General features: G+C 58.4%; 1 protein-coding gene across 4 annotated transcripts in view; it reads right to left on the minus strand.

The window, feature by feature from the left end:
- Positions 1–1085: 1085 nt before the first annotated feature.
- Positions 1086–13159, minus strand: part of TAFA5 (TAFA chemokine like family member 5) — a 264344-nt gene continuing 252270 nt past the window's right edge. For 3 of the 4 annotated variants that reach the window (XM_033233538.1, XM_033233539.1, XM_033233540.1), the window contains one exon: positions 1086–3182. In XM_033233538.1, the coding sequence (XP_033089429.1) occupies positions 3174–3182 (9 nt within the window). In that variant the 3' untranslated portion in view covers positions 1086–3173. The remainder of the gene's footprint in view (positions 3183–13159) is intronic. The other variant, XM_033233542.1, reaches the window with a different exon arrangement.

Consider the following 13159-nt stretch of genomic DNA (forward strand, 5'->3'; position numbering starts at 1 on the left):
CTCCTCAGGGATTGATGGCGGGGGCTGCTTTCCTCCCAGCACACTGACGCCTCTCCTCCCAGCACACTGACACCTCTCCTCCCAGCACACTGACACCTCTCCTCCCAGCTCTCACTGTGATACAGGAACAGGCTGGTGGCACCTCTCCTGGTCAGGCTGCCCCATCCTGTCTGACTGTGCTGACCACAGAGTCCCAGAGCCACACTCCAGGTGGTGCCTCACCTCTGTGGGAGGGAACCGAAGACTCTCCAGCCCAGGCACCAGGGGGGCTGATGGGGAAGAAGCTGGCCCGGGGCTCCTGCAGCCACTGTAGCTCTGCCTCCTGCCCTCCCTCCCAGAACAAGCCTGGCCCCTTGCAGAAAAAAGTTGAGGCTTTGTCTGTCCACCTTGATGGCACCAAAGACCAGTGACGTCTCCTAAGAAGGAAGCGCAGACAGCCAGGCAGCCCGTGGCGCAGACCCCCAGCCCAGCCGTCCGGGCGGGGGTGCCCTGTGAATAGCAGCTGGGGAGTAGCCAGTGGCCCCCCCAGGTGGCCTCAGGTGTGGGCAGCAAGGAGGCTCTGGGCTCCAGCACTGCTCTTTGGGGATCTGAGTGGACATCTCTGCAAAGGGAGTGCTTCAGACTGGGTCTCCTTGGGGAGTTCTGTGTCTGGCACCTGTGTGGGGCCAGCTCACGAGAACCTGGGGCCAGCCTCCCTACTGACAGCCTGGGCTTCCGCACTGGCCAGGGCAGGAATTAAGGAGAGCTGATGCCTGCCGCACTCAGGCAGCTGCACGTCAGACCCATGGAGGGACTGAGGGCACAGTGTCTGTGTGGGGCAGCGATATTCAGGCAGGGATGACAGCACCCCAGAGGGCTGTGGCCAGGCACTGCTCACTTGTCTGCGGCTAGGCTTCAGAGCTCATCCTTGCGGGTGCAGAAGAACCCAGGGGCTCACAGGCGGTGCCGGCTATGCCGTGAGGGCCGCAGGCACTGTCTGCTCTGACCCTGGGGGTCCCTGTGCTGGCCCCCGCCTGCCATCCCCACCAGCCACACCAGCCACAGCCCCTCTCCCAGGACACCATGCCCAGGGAACAAAAGCCATGCTTATCAAAGGAGTTTTTCTTTATTTTTCATAATTTAGCTGAATCAACACAAAATTGAATACTGTAAAACAAGAAAAAAAAAATGCTGTAACATCTTAAATCTCCCGATCTCTGCCCTCGACGGTGTCTACACTTGCTTTCAAAAGAAACAGGCGAGGGGGAGGCCGTGAGGACGCTGGCTGGCAGAGGCTGCGGCCCGGGCCGCCGGAGCCGGGGCAGCTCGGGAAGGGTGGGCCCCTCTGTGATGACAAACCCAACCTCAGCCCCTTCTTTTAGTCCAGGATACTAATGCCTATAAATTTGTGGTGACTGAAAGGTAAATTAAGTCCTCATGGATACTGGAACTGGTCTTAAATAAATGAATTTTCTTTTGTATCTTTAGTCTATGGTTGCTGGAACAGCTTCTATATAGTTACCTTTTTACGTTTTTTTTTTAGTAGGATAGAACTAGCATAATACTCATGTTAATTGGACTTGTAGGTAGTATATACTCCAGCGGGAACTCAGGGAAATGAAGGAGGCTGGCGTACGACGGCCAGGAGAGAAAAAACACAACTGTCCCTTATTCCTCAGCCTTGCTGGCCCCGCCTGTGCCTCTGCCCAGCGCGGCTTTCTGGATCTACTGACACAAAGACGGAGGACTTCTCAGAACGCGGGGACACAGACGTGGGGAGAAGGGCCGCCAACTGGCCTCAAGGTCCGTGAGTGGCGAAAAGGGCAGGAAACGGGAAACAAAACCCATTGGAAGAAGCATGTTCAAAATATTGTACACTCAGTGTTGACCAACACAGAGACCAAAGGGGGAATCAAGAGCCACCAAACCTGGCCCGCAGCAAAGGGAACCCGGCCTCCCCGGGCACGACCGATGCCCCTGGGACACCGATGCCACGGTCCTCCGCACGCTTCTCCCAGAGGCCCGCCTTCCACGCCTGGCACCCCAGGGTCTGAGGGGCGCCACCTCCCCGCCATGTCCCACCCCCAGAGTCTTCAGAAACACACGGGGCTCGGCCCGACTCTCAGGACGGCCGGGACTGCCACGTTAATTGTTAAATAGGATTTTCTACAAATATACAACATATAAAAACTGTTAAATATATAACTTTAGGCTTTGCAAAATACATTTAATGATCTCTTTCAAACAAGTGTTACTCGAGTTTTCTTTGCTTTCTGGAGCTAAATGGAGTATCGATGAGGCAGCAGTCACGGGAGACTCAACATGCTCTTGGCAGATACTGGATTATCCAACTATCAAAAATGGAGCTGTAGAAGAGGCATGTTTAACTGGTTAAAACAGAAAGTGATTTTAGTACGGTAAAGTCGATCTAAGTACAGAGGAATCAAGCGGCCTGTGTTCCCGGGGGCTCTCGGCGTCTGCGTGGGGGCCATCGCCGGTCGCGCCCCGGCTGCCTCCCGCGAGTGTGCCACGGCCTCCGCGCAGCCAAAGGCCATCCTCCTAGGGTGCGCCGGGGTGCTCCTGGGGTGGAGGCCTCCACCACGGCCGCCCGCTCCGCTCCGCCAGGGCCACCAGCATGTCTCTGCCACCATGCCCTCCCGTCCCCACAAGCGACCCCAGGGATCCTGACAGTGAGGGTGCGTCCACGTTCAGATAGATTTTGCTCTTTGGTCTATGGAGTATACTGAAAGTATAAGAAAATAAAAGCAATTCGGACAGTCTGGGGCACGGGAGGAGGCCACTTCTACGCCTGACAGTCCCCTGGGGCGGGCGTCGTGTCTCAGGCGGGCTGGGCTGCTGGAGCCTCCTCCTCCTCCTCCTCCTCCTCCGAGGACAGCAGGGCCAACGCCACGGTCGGCGGGGGCTGGGTGCGGCCGGGCTCCCACAGACTGCGTATTGCTGATGCCCGGTGCCGCCCCCTGCCTGTGTGTCCAGTCCGGCCTCCTCAGGTCGGCTGGACAGACCGAAGCTCAGGATGCCGAGGCCTGAGGCCGTCCTTCATGGACCACAGGGAAACGGAGTGGGCGGGCGGCAGAGAATGGGCGAAGTCCGAGGCGGGCAGAGAACTGTGGCTGAGGCGTGGGCTCTCCAGGGGAGCCAAGGCCACTCCCGGGGCCCCTCAGGGGCTGTGTTTGTCAGGAGACCTGAGGAGCAAAGAGAGAGAGACGGTGAGCCTCCTGCAGACGCTGCCCAAGGCCACAGGGAACACAGGCTCCTCTTCTTCCCCGGCTCCCGCCAGCCGAACTCCTGGAGGGCCTGAAACTAAGAGCTCATCCTCAGTGCTGTGGGGGACATCCAGGCCACCAGACAGCGCCCCCAAATCACCCACCCTTCCTTGTGTCTCGAGAGGGTGGGGCGCCGTCTGTGCATGACCTGGAGGGGTTGTTGGCCTCAGGCAGAGCCCTTCCCATCCCTACTTGCTGGCTTCTTTCCTCTAAGCGGCCATATCACTTTGCCACTCCCCAGCTCAAGAACCATCTGTGGCTCCCGATTCCCTGTATCCAATTCAAACCCCTCCCAGCTTCCTCTGCCTCTGAGGCCACAGACTACAGAGCTCGCCCAGAACGGCCGCTGCAGGCTGGGGGACCTGGTCACATCCCCACCACAGAGCCACCCTCCCCTGGCCATCCACGCTGGGCCTCTACAGGTCTGTGCCATTCCTGTGGCTGCCCAATCAAAGGACCACACACTGGGGGACGGGAATCTGAAACAGCAGTTAGTTCTTGCCCAGACTCAAGGTGTGGACAGGGCCAGTTCCTGCTGGAAGATCTGAGGGAGGGTCCACTCCAGGCCCCCTGGGGGTTTCTGGAGCTCCCAGCAATCCTCAGTGCTCCTTGCCCGGGAGATGCCTCGCCCTGATCTCTGCCTCCATCCTCACAAGGTCCCCGTGTCGATGTTCCCCTGCCCCATCTGGCCCCCGGAGGATTCTCTTCAACAGGAGGCAGAGGCCCTGGGGCTCAGCTGCCCCCCGACACCCTTTCCCTGGGCCCCAGGCAGCCCTGAGAATCTGCCCTTGAACCGACTGTGGCCAGAAAACTCATCATGGGACCCTGGCCCTACTGAAATTTCGGAGCCCACCCTGATGCTGTCTCCCGCGCGGGCACCTCCAGGCACCTGCCCACCTGGGTTAGGCCTCATCTGCCTTGCGCTAAATCCCTTACTCAGCCAGAGGCGGTGATGAGGAGGGTCTCGCAGCTGCAGGGCCTCCCCAAACCCCAGGTTCCGTCAGGGCCAGGGGTCATCTCTAGCACCCTGACCAGCTGCGGTTCCTGAGCTCCTGGGTGCCAGTCACTGCTCTGGGAATGACCTTGCCGTCACCTTGTCACAGCCTTGTCTACCCAATGGGGCCGTGGGAATTAGAACCCGCACTCAACGAGACCTGAGGCTCAGGAGTGAAGGGACCTGCCCCGGGGACAGAGCAGCCTCACACTCACACTTTTGAGACAGGAAGCCTCAGATGCCTCCCCTCCTGGCCTCCTGGAGCTGCCAGCGTGGCCATCCTGCGGCCAGGCCCAGCCAGCCCTCTCTGCCTGTGGACACTTGTGGCCTGGGTCGCAGCTGGTGCGCCTCCTCACTGCACCCCTGGGGCCTGGAAAGGAAGTTGGCTCTGAGCTCCCCTCTGCTGGGTCCGCGAGTGCCCAGTCATCCACAGCCCAAGGCCAAGGTCTGCATCCTCCAGTCGGTAGCCATTGTTCCAGATCCCAGTCCCCAGAGGGCTCAGAACTGGCCCCAGAGTGAGCTTGCCATCACACGGGGCTATGGACGCCCAACAAACCGACGTGAATGGTGTGGTCCCGAGCTGCCCGCTGCACCTGCAGGCACCTGATGCTTGGCCCACACAAGCCTTTCCATCAGGAGTGATGAGAGGGCGTGGTCCTGAGCCTGTGGAGCATGTGTTCAGCTTACATAAGAAGTTTACCCCGTGTTCAGACACAAACAACAAAACCAAACCTCCCAGCCCCATTCATCCAGGTAAATGATACTTTCTCTTCCTCACTAGAAGTTTCCATCTGACGTTAAGGTCAGGAGGAGCCTGCTGTATGAAGGAACATGCTATTCTTTTAATTGTTTTTAGACAGAGTCTTGCTCTGCCACCTAGGCTGAAGTACAGTGGCGCGATCTCGGCTCACCTCAACCTCTGCCTCCCGGGTTCAAGCGATTCTCCTGCCTCAGCCTCCTGAGTAGCTGGGACTACAGGCATGCACCAACATGCCCAGCTAATTTTTATATTTTTAGTAGAAACGGGGTTTCACCATATTGGCCAGGCTGGTCTCAAACTCCTGACCTCAGGTGATCCGCTCACCTCGCCTCCCAAAGTGCTGGGATTACAGGCGTAAGCCACGGTGCCCGGCCTGAACACGCTGTCTCGAATGGAGCCTATGCAAAAGGTTCCAGTAAACAGCAGGAGAGAAGAAAGCGGCAAGACAGCGTGATGACCGTGGTGCCACCTCCACAGACACCCGGGACGAGGGACACTACCTTGGGCAAAACCCAAGTGGACTCAGGGAAGAAATACACACCACATCCCACCCATGTCCAGGAAGCCTTTGGCTTCTCTCCTGGGGCTGCTCCCTGAAGGTGCAGAGCCAGGTCACAACCAAGCCCCCAACCCTTCCTGCGCCCCAAGGCCAGGTCCACAAGAAGGGCTGGAGTGGCTGTGGTTGGTTGCTGCTGTTCAAATCACCATGCAGAGCATCGGGAACTCGGACTACAGTGCATTCATTCTAGCAACCCCAGCAGGCGTCCTGAGCCACAGGAGGTCATCTTCACAGGGAACCTTCTCGAGTCCCAGGGCCCTTTAGTTCTTAGGCTGAGCAGCAAAGTGCATCAGGGCAGGGCCGGGCGGGGCTGGTGACACCATGGTGGCCTCCAGTCCTGTTGGCTTATGGTGTCCACTCCCCTGCCCTCCACCCTCCTAGCCGGTGAGCCACTGCTTCCCGGGCTCCAGGACATCGAGCCCATTCTATAGGGTACAGGCGAGGGGCCTAATGGAAGGGGGGTGCCGGCCACCGGCCTCCTGAGGACATGGGGCTCCAGTACCCGTCAGGCTGGTGAGCTGCATGAGGACGGCTGCTGGGGTGGGACAGGGAGCTCGGCGGGCACTAGGCCCCAGGGGTGCGGAGAGCAGGCCCGCCCCCTGCCAAGGGACCAGGCTGCCATCCCACTCCACTCTGATGACAGGTTAGGAGGCCCCTCGGGCTTCTGTCCTGTAACAAGGCTGGGCTAGGCTGCCACCTGGGAGGAGGTCAAGCTGGAATCCCTCTTCCCAGGGTGGCCACACCTCCTGGGCCTGAATGCTACAGCAGCAATGACTATCTGAACATCCACTTTCTGAATGTCCCCTCTCTGTGCCTCAGTTTCTCCATGTGTAAACACATACCCACTTCATGAGTTAGTGCTATGGCTTGAAGAGATCTAATACAGCCAGCACCATGTGAGTGTTTTCCTCTCTCTTTTTCTTTAACAAGACAGGGTGAGGCCCTGTCACCCAGGCTGGAGTGCAGTGGTGCAATCACAGCTCACTGCAGCCTTGAACTCCTCGGCTCAAGCCATCCTCCCACCTCCGCCTCCTGAGCAGCTGGGACCACAGGCACGTGCCACCATGTCCAGCTGATGTCAATGTCTCTTACGTGGAAAATGGGAGTGTCGGGTGACTGGGCTGTCTGTGCCTGCCTGATGATTGAGGTGCTTCCTGAACGGCACGGGGTGGAGGCCAGCCTGAAAGCCCAGAGTGCCTTGGGTGACTTCACCCAGGGCAAAAAGGCATCACTGAGAACGGCCAGGTCCAGCGCCAGCCAGAAACCACAAAGACAGGGGCCAGAGGTGACCAAGTAAGTGAAACAGCCCAGGCGGATCCTGGGGACACTCGCCCTTGCCTTGAGTGGACGCTGAATGTGCCCCAGTGAGGGACATAAGTACCCCAGCCCATCGCACCATCACACACTGCCTCCTGGAGGCTGCATCCTGTGTGTGCAGCTCACACACCTCTCTCCCCGGGACAGCATGCCCCTGCGGGCCTCACCGGTGGCAGCCCCCGCTCTCACGCAGGAGCTCAGCTCACCGGCCCACCCTCCTCCAGTGCGTGTGCAGTGAAACGATGCCTCTCTGGACTCTCCTTCCCGTGGTGCTGCCAGGAGAGGTGCCTGACACCAAGCCCCGGCCTGTGGGCCCAGGGGCAGAAGAGCCACCGTGTATATGAAATATTTGGGCCAGTGCTGACGCCTCCTAGGCCCCCTCCAAGCACCCAGGTGGACCCGGTGGACAGAAGCGCGTCTGACAAGAGGCACCGCGGCTACCCCAGATGAACAGTCGTCAGTTGAGACTGAAGACAGAGCGAATTCTAGGACCTGAGACTGAAGACGGAGCAAATTCTAGGACCTCAGGTCAGTTCTGCAATGTCAAAATACAGAGTCGAGCCTCTTAAGACTGTGTCATGTGTGTGCTCAGGGTGGATGCTGGACAGACCAGCTGCTGATGACAAACCCATGCCCTGTGTAATGAGCCGGCTCCACCAAAGAGCCAGGACTGGGTAGCAGACTCGGGTTCAGGGGTCAGGGGTCAGTGGTCAGGGCTGCTGAGACACCCTCACAGGCTGATAGTCCCAGGGACAAGACAGAACCCACCCCTGCCAGGCGCAGTGCCTCACGCCTGTAATCCCAGCACTTTGGGAGGCCAAGGTGGGCAGATCACCTGAGGTCAGGAGTTCGAGACCAGCCTGCCAACATGGCGAAACCCCATCTCTACTAAAAATACACAAAGTTAGCTGGGCATGGTGGCAGGCGCCTGTAATCCCAGCTACTTGGGAGGCGGAGGCAGGAGAATCGCTTGAACCCAGGAGGCGGAGGCTGCAGTGAGCCAAGATCGCACCACTGCACTCCAGCCTGGGCGACAAGAGCCAACATTCCATCTCAAAAAAAAAAAAAAAAAAGGAACCCGCCCCTGCCTCCCAAGGCTGCGGAAACACGGAGGAAAAGATGTTGGTAAATGTGCCCTGGAAATGTACGAAACCACCCAAGTTACGACTGTGTTGCCGGAAATGTACAAAACCACCCAAGTTAGGACCGCATCGCCGGAAGAGCATGCAGGTTTAGCACTGCTCTCTAACGAGGACGCTGTGCCTAGTGCCCTGCAAAGCCCACTTTCCCAAGGCTATGGGGCTGAGGGAATCAGTGTGGGCTCTACAACTTGACTGGGACTCGGCTCTGACCCTGCGAACCACACAGGTCATGGTCTGGGGAAGGCTACCAGGTATTGATGCCTCCAGGCCTTCCCTGCTGGCTGCACCACACCAGGCTTCGTCTCATGAGACTCCAAAAACATCTTCTTTTTAGGAGGTGAAGCTACCCAGAGGGGCCTTCATCTGGAGTCACCAGAGAACCACAGTCTGTGGCCCCCACCTTGGGGCCGGAGTCAGCCACCCCCTACAGAGCAACGCTCAACATACAGTGCCCGGAGCTCCCCTCGGTCTCCCTGACCCCAGCAAGAAGTGTCAGGGACTAAGGGCTGTCATGGCGCCACTATTGTCCTCAGGACCAGCCCCTTCCTCATGGCTGAAGATGTGCGTTCTGGGAACAAGGCCCCCCCTGTACCGCCGGGCTGTCTGGGAACGAGGCCACCCCCGTGCCACTGGGCTGCACGGGCGCAGGGTTCAGGGATGACTCCACCTTGGCAGAACAGCCTTGGCAGGTGCGACTTGGAGCATCCCCGGTGGCAAACCAAGCCCTGGGAATAAAATTACGCAGAAAAACTAACAAGTAAAATCCCCCAAACTCATCAAGACTGGTGTGATCACTCAAGCCAGACACAGTGTCCCAGGCCACAGAGCAACACTCAGCTGCTGTAGGGAAGGTGGGGGCGTCGGCTGAGGAATGTGCAGACAGATCATTTGCTCATCCGTCAAACATTTATCCATCTGCCATAAACAAGGCTCCTGACTCAGGAGGGCAGCAAAGATGAATGCAGGCAGGCTCCTTCCCTCAGGACAGAGGAGCTCCCCCAACACAGCTGGGCTGGCAGACAGGACATCAGAGACGTCAGCGCCTCAGCCGCCCACAGCGGGGCCAACTCCCCTGCAGTCCGCTCCTGGCCGTGGTACGCCGGAATAAGGACGCCCCTGGCAGCCCTCCCCCTCCTCCATGAGCTCAGGAGTGAAGACTGTGCTGTACTGGATTCAGTCCTCTGTTGAGGCTGAACTATGTTCTGCAGTAACAGACACGAAGATCCTGACCCCATACCTGTGCATGGGGTTTTACTCGGCAGCAGGTTCTAGCAGATGTGATCGAGTTAGAATGGGCTCATTATCGGATTAGGGTGGGCACCACTCCCTCACAGGGAGAAGGAAATCTGGACTCAGGGCAGACACACAAAGCAGCAGGCCCCATGCAGACAGCGACAGAGACTGGAGCCATGAGGCCACAGCGGCTGCAAGAGGCAGGGAGGACCCTCCGCTGCAGCCTCCCGAGGGAGCACGGCCCAGCAGACACCGTGACCACAGACGTCTGGACTCAGAACCATGAGAACAGGTTTCTGTGGTTTGAAGCCACCGGGTGTGTGGCATTTTGTTCCAGCAGCTCCCGGAGACTCACACAGCCTGGACACTGTGCCTGACCCCCCTGGGGACCTTGACTGGAACCCAGGGGCTGCTGAGCCTATGTCCCAGGGCTGGGCTGAGGGCGGGACCAGGCAGCACCGCTCCAACATCTCCGCACTGCTGGGGCCCCGTGTGTGGGCTGTGCGGAAGCAGCAGAGGGCTCTGCTCACACCATCAGGCCCTTGGGCTTCACCGCACCTGAGCTCCTGGCTGGGGACTCGGCCCCGCTGAGCATCCCAGGCCATCTCTCCTCTTCTAATCCACCACGCCGCCCAGTCCACCGTAAGGCCTGCTCCACTGTGCTGCTGGCTCCACCACACCACCCGGCCCACCACGTCACCCGGTCCATCACACTGCCTGGTCCACCACGCCACCTGGTCCACCACATCACCCGGTCCACCACGCCGCCTGGTCCGCCACGCCACCTGGTCCACCATGTCCTCCAGTCCATCACATCCCCCAGGCCACCACATCACCTGGTCTGCCACGCCACCTGGTCCGCCATGCCACCTGGTCCCCCACAATGCCCGCTCCAGTGCGCTGCCAGCTCCACCACCCCTCCACCCATTTCCTGCTCCACCTGCTCTGGCTGGGATCTTGCTGGGTGGGGCCTTCCCTGTCCCCTCCATGTCCCTGTGTTAAGCTGGGCTCTGACTAAAACTGTGCTTGACTCTGCTGTCCATGTCTTCCACTGTGAAACAGGTTTCTCCACACCAGGACCATCCTCGTAGGGGTCAGTTCTTTTCCCAAACCCGGCAGGGGCCCCGTGCACCTGTGTCTGGTGAAGGATGAGGGGGCCTGTGGGGTGGGACAGAACAGCCGGTGCAGCCAGACGCCTCCAGAGCCTAGCGGGTGCCTCGACCTCCCACAGCCTCCCAGCTGGAGCCTCTGGGAGTCCGTTTCCCCGTCCGTAACATGGGATAGGAACAGTGTTTCCCCCCATCCATGGGGTTCTTAACAACAAAAAAGAGTTCAGCATAGAGAGAATGCAGGGCACCTTTTCTATTGCAGATTACAACTCAGAATAAAGAAAAAAAGCCACAGCGACCTTCCTCACCAGCTTCTAGAAGCGTTCATCCAGAAGGCCGCCGTGTTATTGCCAGGGCTGCTGTAACCGAGTACCCGAGACTGGAGAGCTTGAACAAAGGACATTCGCTGTCTACAGCCCACGAGGTTGGACGTCTGGGATCCACAGGTGTGGCAGGGCTGACTTCTGAGGTCCTTCTCCTCGGGGTGCAGATGGCATCTCCGTGAGTCTGCACAGGCTCAGCCCTGTGTGCGTCTGTGTCCCCACCTCCTCTTTTTAGAAAGACAGGATCCTCTTGAATCAGGGCCCTGGACCCTAAGGACCCCACTTAAGCTTCTCTCCTTTAAGGCCCTATCTCCAAATATGTTAAGACTGGGGGGCAGCACTTACACGTATAGATTTGGGGGATGAAGTTCAGTCCATAAGAGCTGCTTTCTGAGGGGCTCCAGTTCCTACCCTCAGGGGTGAGGGTGGGAGGTCACTGAGCTCCACTGAGAACAGGCCTGCTGGGGGACACGTCGTCCGCATAGCGTCTACAGACCCTGCAAGGCCACATCACAGCCACCTCTTCTCTGTGAACAGCCCCCAGCACCAGGGCTGGGATCTCGTGTGCGAATCTCCATCCAGGGGTGGACACAGGACACGCGGAGCCCACCCGCGGTCTCTGGAGTCTGTCCCCGGCTGAGAGCATGGGCCAGTGACGGTGCTGGACCTTCACTGAGAGGCTTCTGAAGCCATGGCGCTGTGACGTGCCACCACGTTAGGAAGGAGGCAGTACCAGGCAGATCCGCCAACCGAGGCCAGGGGCACAGCTCCATCCCCGCCCCCTTAGTAAGCAGATCCCCTTGTGCTCACTAAGCAGTGGGAAATGGTTACTATTCCTCGTAACCAGACAGTGAAGGATATTGCTGTGTCTTATCTGCGAACACACAGGGAGGGGCCCGAGTCTGGAGGCTCCGTGAGTCCCCAAAGCCACGCAGCCAATGCAGAAAGGCTGGCTCTGGGACCAGCTCCTCCGCCCCAGGGCCCCCGCTCCTGCAGCCACCTCCTGCCCTGCTGTCCTCCCAGCCAGGGAGGCCACACGCAGCGGTGCCAGGGGAGGTGGGTTTCTCCTTGGGGCTCCTAGTTAGCGAAGTCACTGTTGGGTCCTGTTAGGGAAAGCATCCGTTTACACTCTCCAGCGTTGGAGGAGAGGGGCCTGCAGCGGGAGCTCCTCCCTGTGCTAATTAAGAACAAGCCAGCTGGGGTGGGCGTGGGCAGCAGCGTCCAGGAAGACGGGCACTTGGTGGGTTCTAAGGAATCGGCACATCCGGGCACCGACCAGACTCCCAGTAAAAAGCAGACCTGCGGTCCCGGACAGTCGAGGAGGCAGGGCCCCTAGGCTTCTGCTGACTCGGCGCGCCGACGGCCACATTGCTGTCATAGATCACGGAGTCATCGTGCCTCGCGCCGGGGAATAAAGGGAGCTATGCACAGCAAATGCACAGGAGGTACTGCCAGCTCTGAGAGGGAAGGATGGCACCGGGAGACCCAGTCCGCAGGTAATGAAAGCAAGCCCACGACAAACACAGAGAGGCAGATGGAGCCATCACATGCTCCTGCCCAGATCTGCTCAACGCTTCATCCTTTATTGGTCATTACTGACCTGAATAGTGAGCTTGAAGATCAGTTGTCACCTCTGGACACATCTGGGCTGCTACAGACGTCTAACCCTGTCTCAGCAATTACAGTGCTGGCCACTCACCTGCCCCAGAGGACACAGCACCTGCATGCACGTGTCCTCGGGCTGAAGGCAGCAGACCGCCCTAACCAAGGCTGGGATTAGTGTGCACAGGCATTCACTACGCAGCCCTTCTGTGCCATGAGGCAGAGAGCTGGGGAAGGAGGCAGGGTGGGCAGTGCCAGGGCCCTGGAAAGAAAGCTGTGTACTCTTTTGCTTAGCTTTGACAGAAGCAGACCGCAGTCTCAACATTTTCTGCAAGCTGCCAAGCTGTAAGAACACATATTTCTTGGTTGGTTAAATAGTCTAGCTTACTTCTCTGGGGAAAAATAAAATCTTTAATTTAAATATGGAAAAATTATATTTCTGTCTTTCTGATGGTATTTTTCCTCTCTTTGCCTCATAGCTATCTTTGGGTCTTTGAGAAGTTCCTAGAAGCTTCCAGAAACTGGGCCCTGGTGCGGGGGAGGGTTCTCAGCAGTGCTGGGGTAGTGGTGGGCTGCCGTTTGCTATTTCTATGGAGCTGCTGCTTTCGTAGATAGGCCGTGATTTTATCTTTTTGGAGAAGGGAGCAAAGCATCCCTTTGGCAGGGATCATGAATACCAGGATCCAGGTGTGATACTCACACGAGGGGTGGCTTGGTTTATAACCCAGTGGTAAAAGGAGGAGCTGGTGACAACGAATTTGTGTCATCAAGGCAGAGTCCCATGTTGGCACTCTGTTGAATTCTGAGCAGCGGCAAGGTCAAGGTGCCATGTCAGGCTGCCTGCGACGGCCGATCAA

Source organism: Trachypithecus francoisi, unplaced genomic scaffold (assembly GCF_009764315.1).
Source record: "Trachypithecus francoisi isolate TF-2019V2 unplaced genomic scaffold, Tfra_2.0 Lachesis_group14, whole genome shotgun sequence".
Classification (NCBI taxonomy): Eukaryota; Metazoa; Chordata; class Mammalia; order Primates; family Cercopithecidae; genus Trachypithecus; species Trachypithecus francoisi.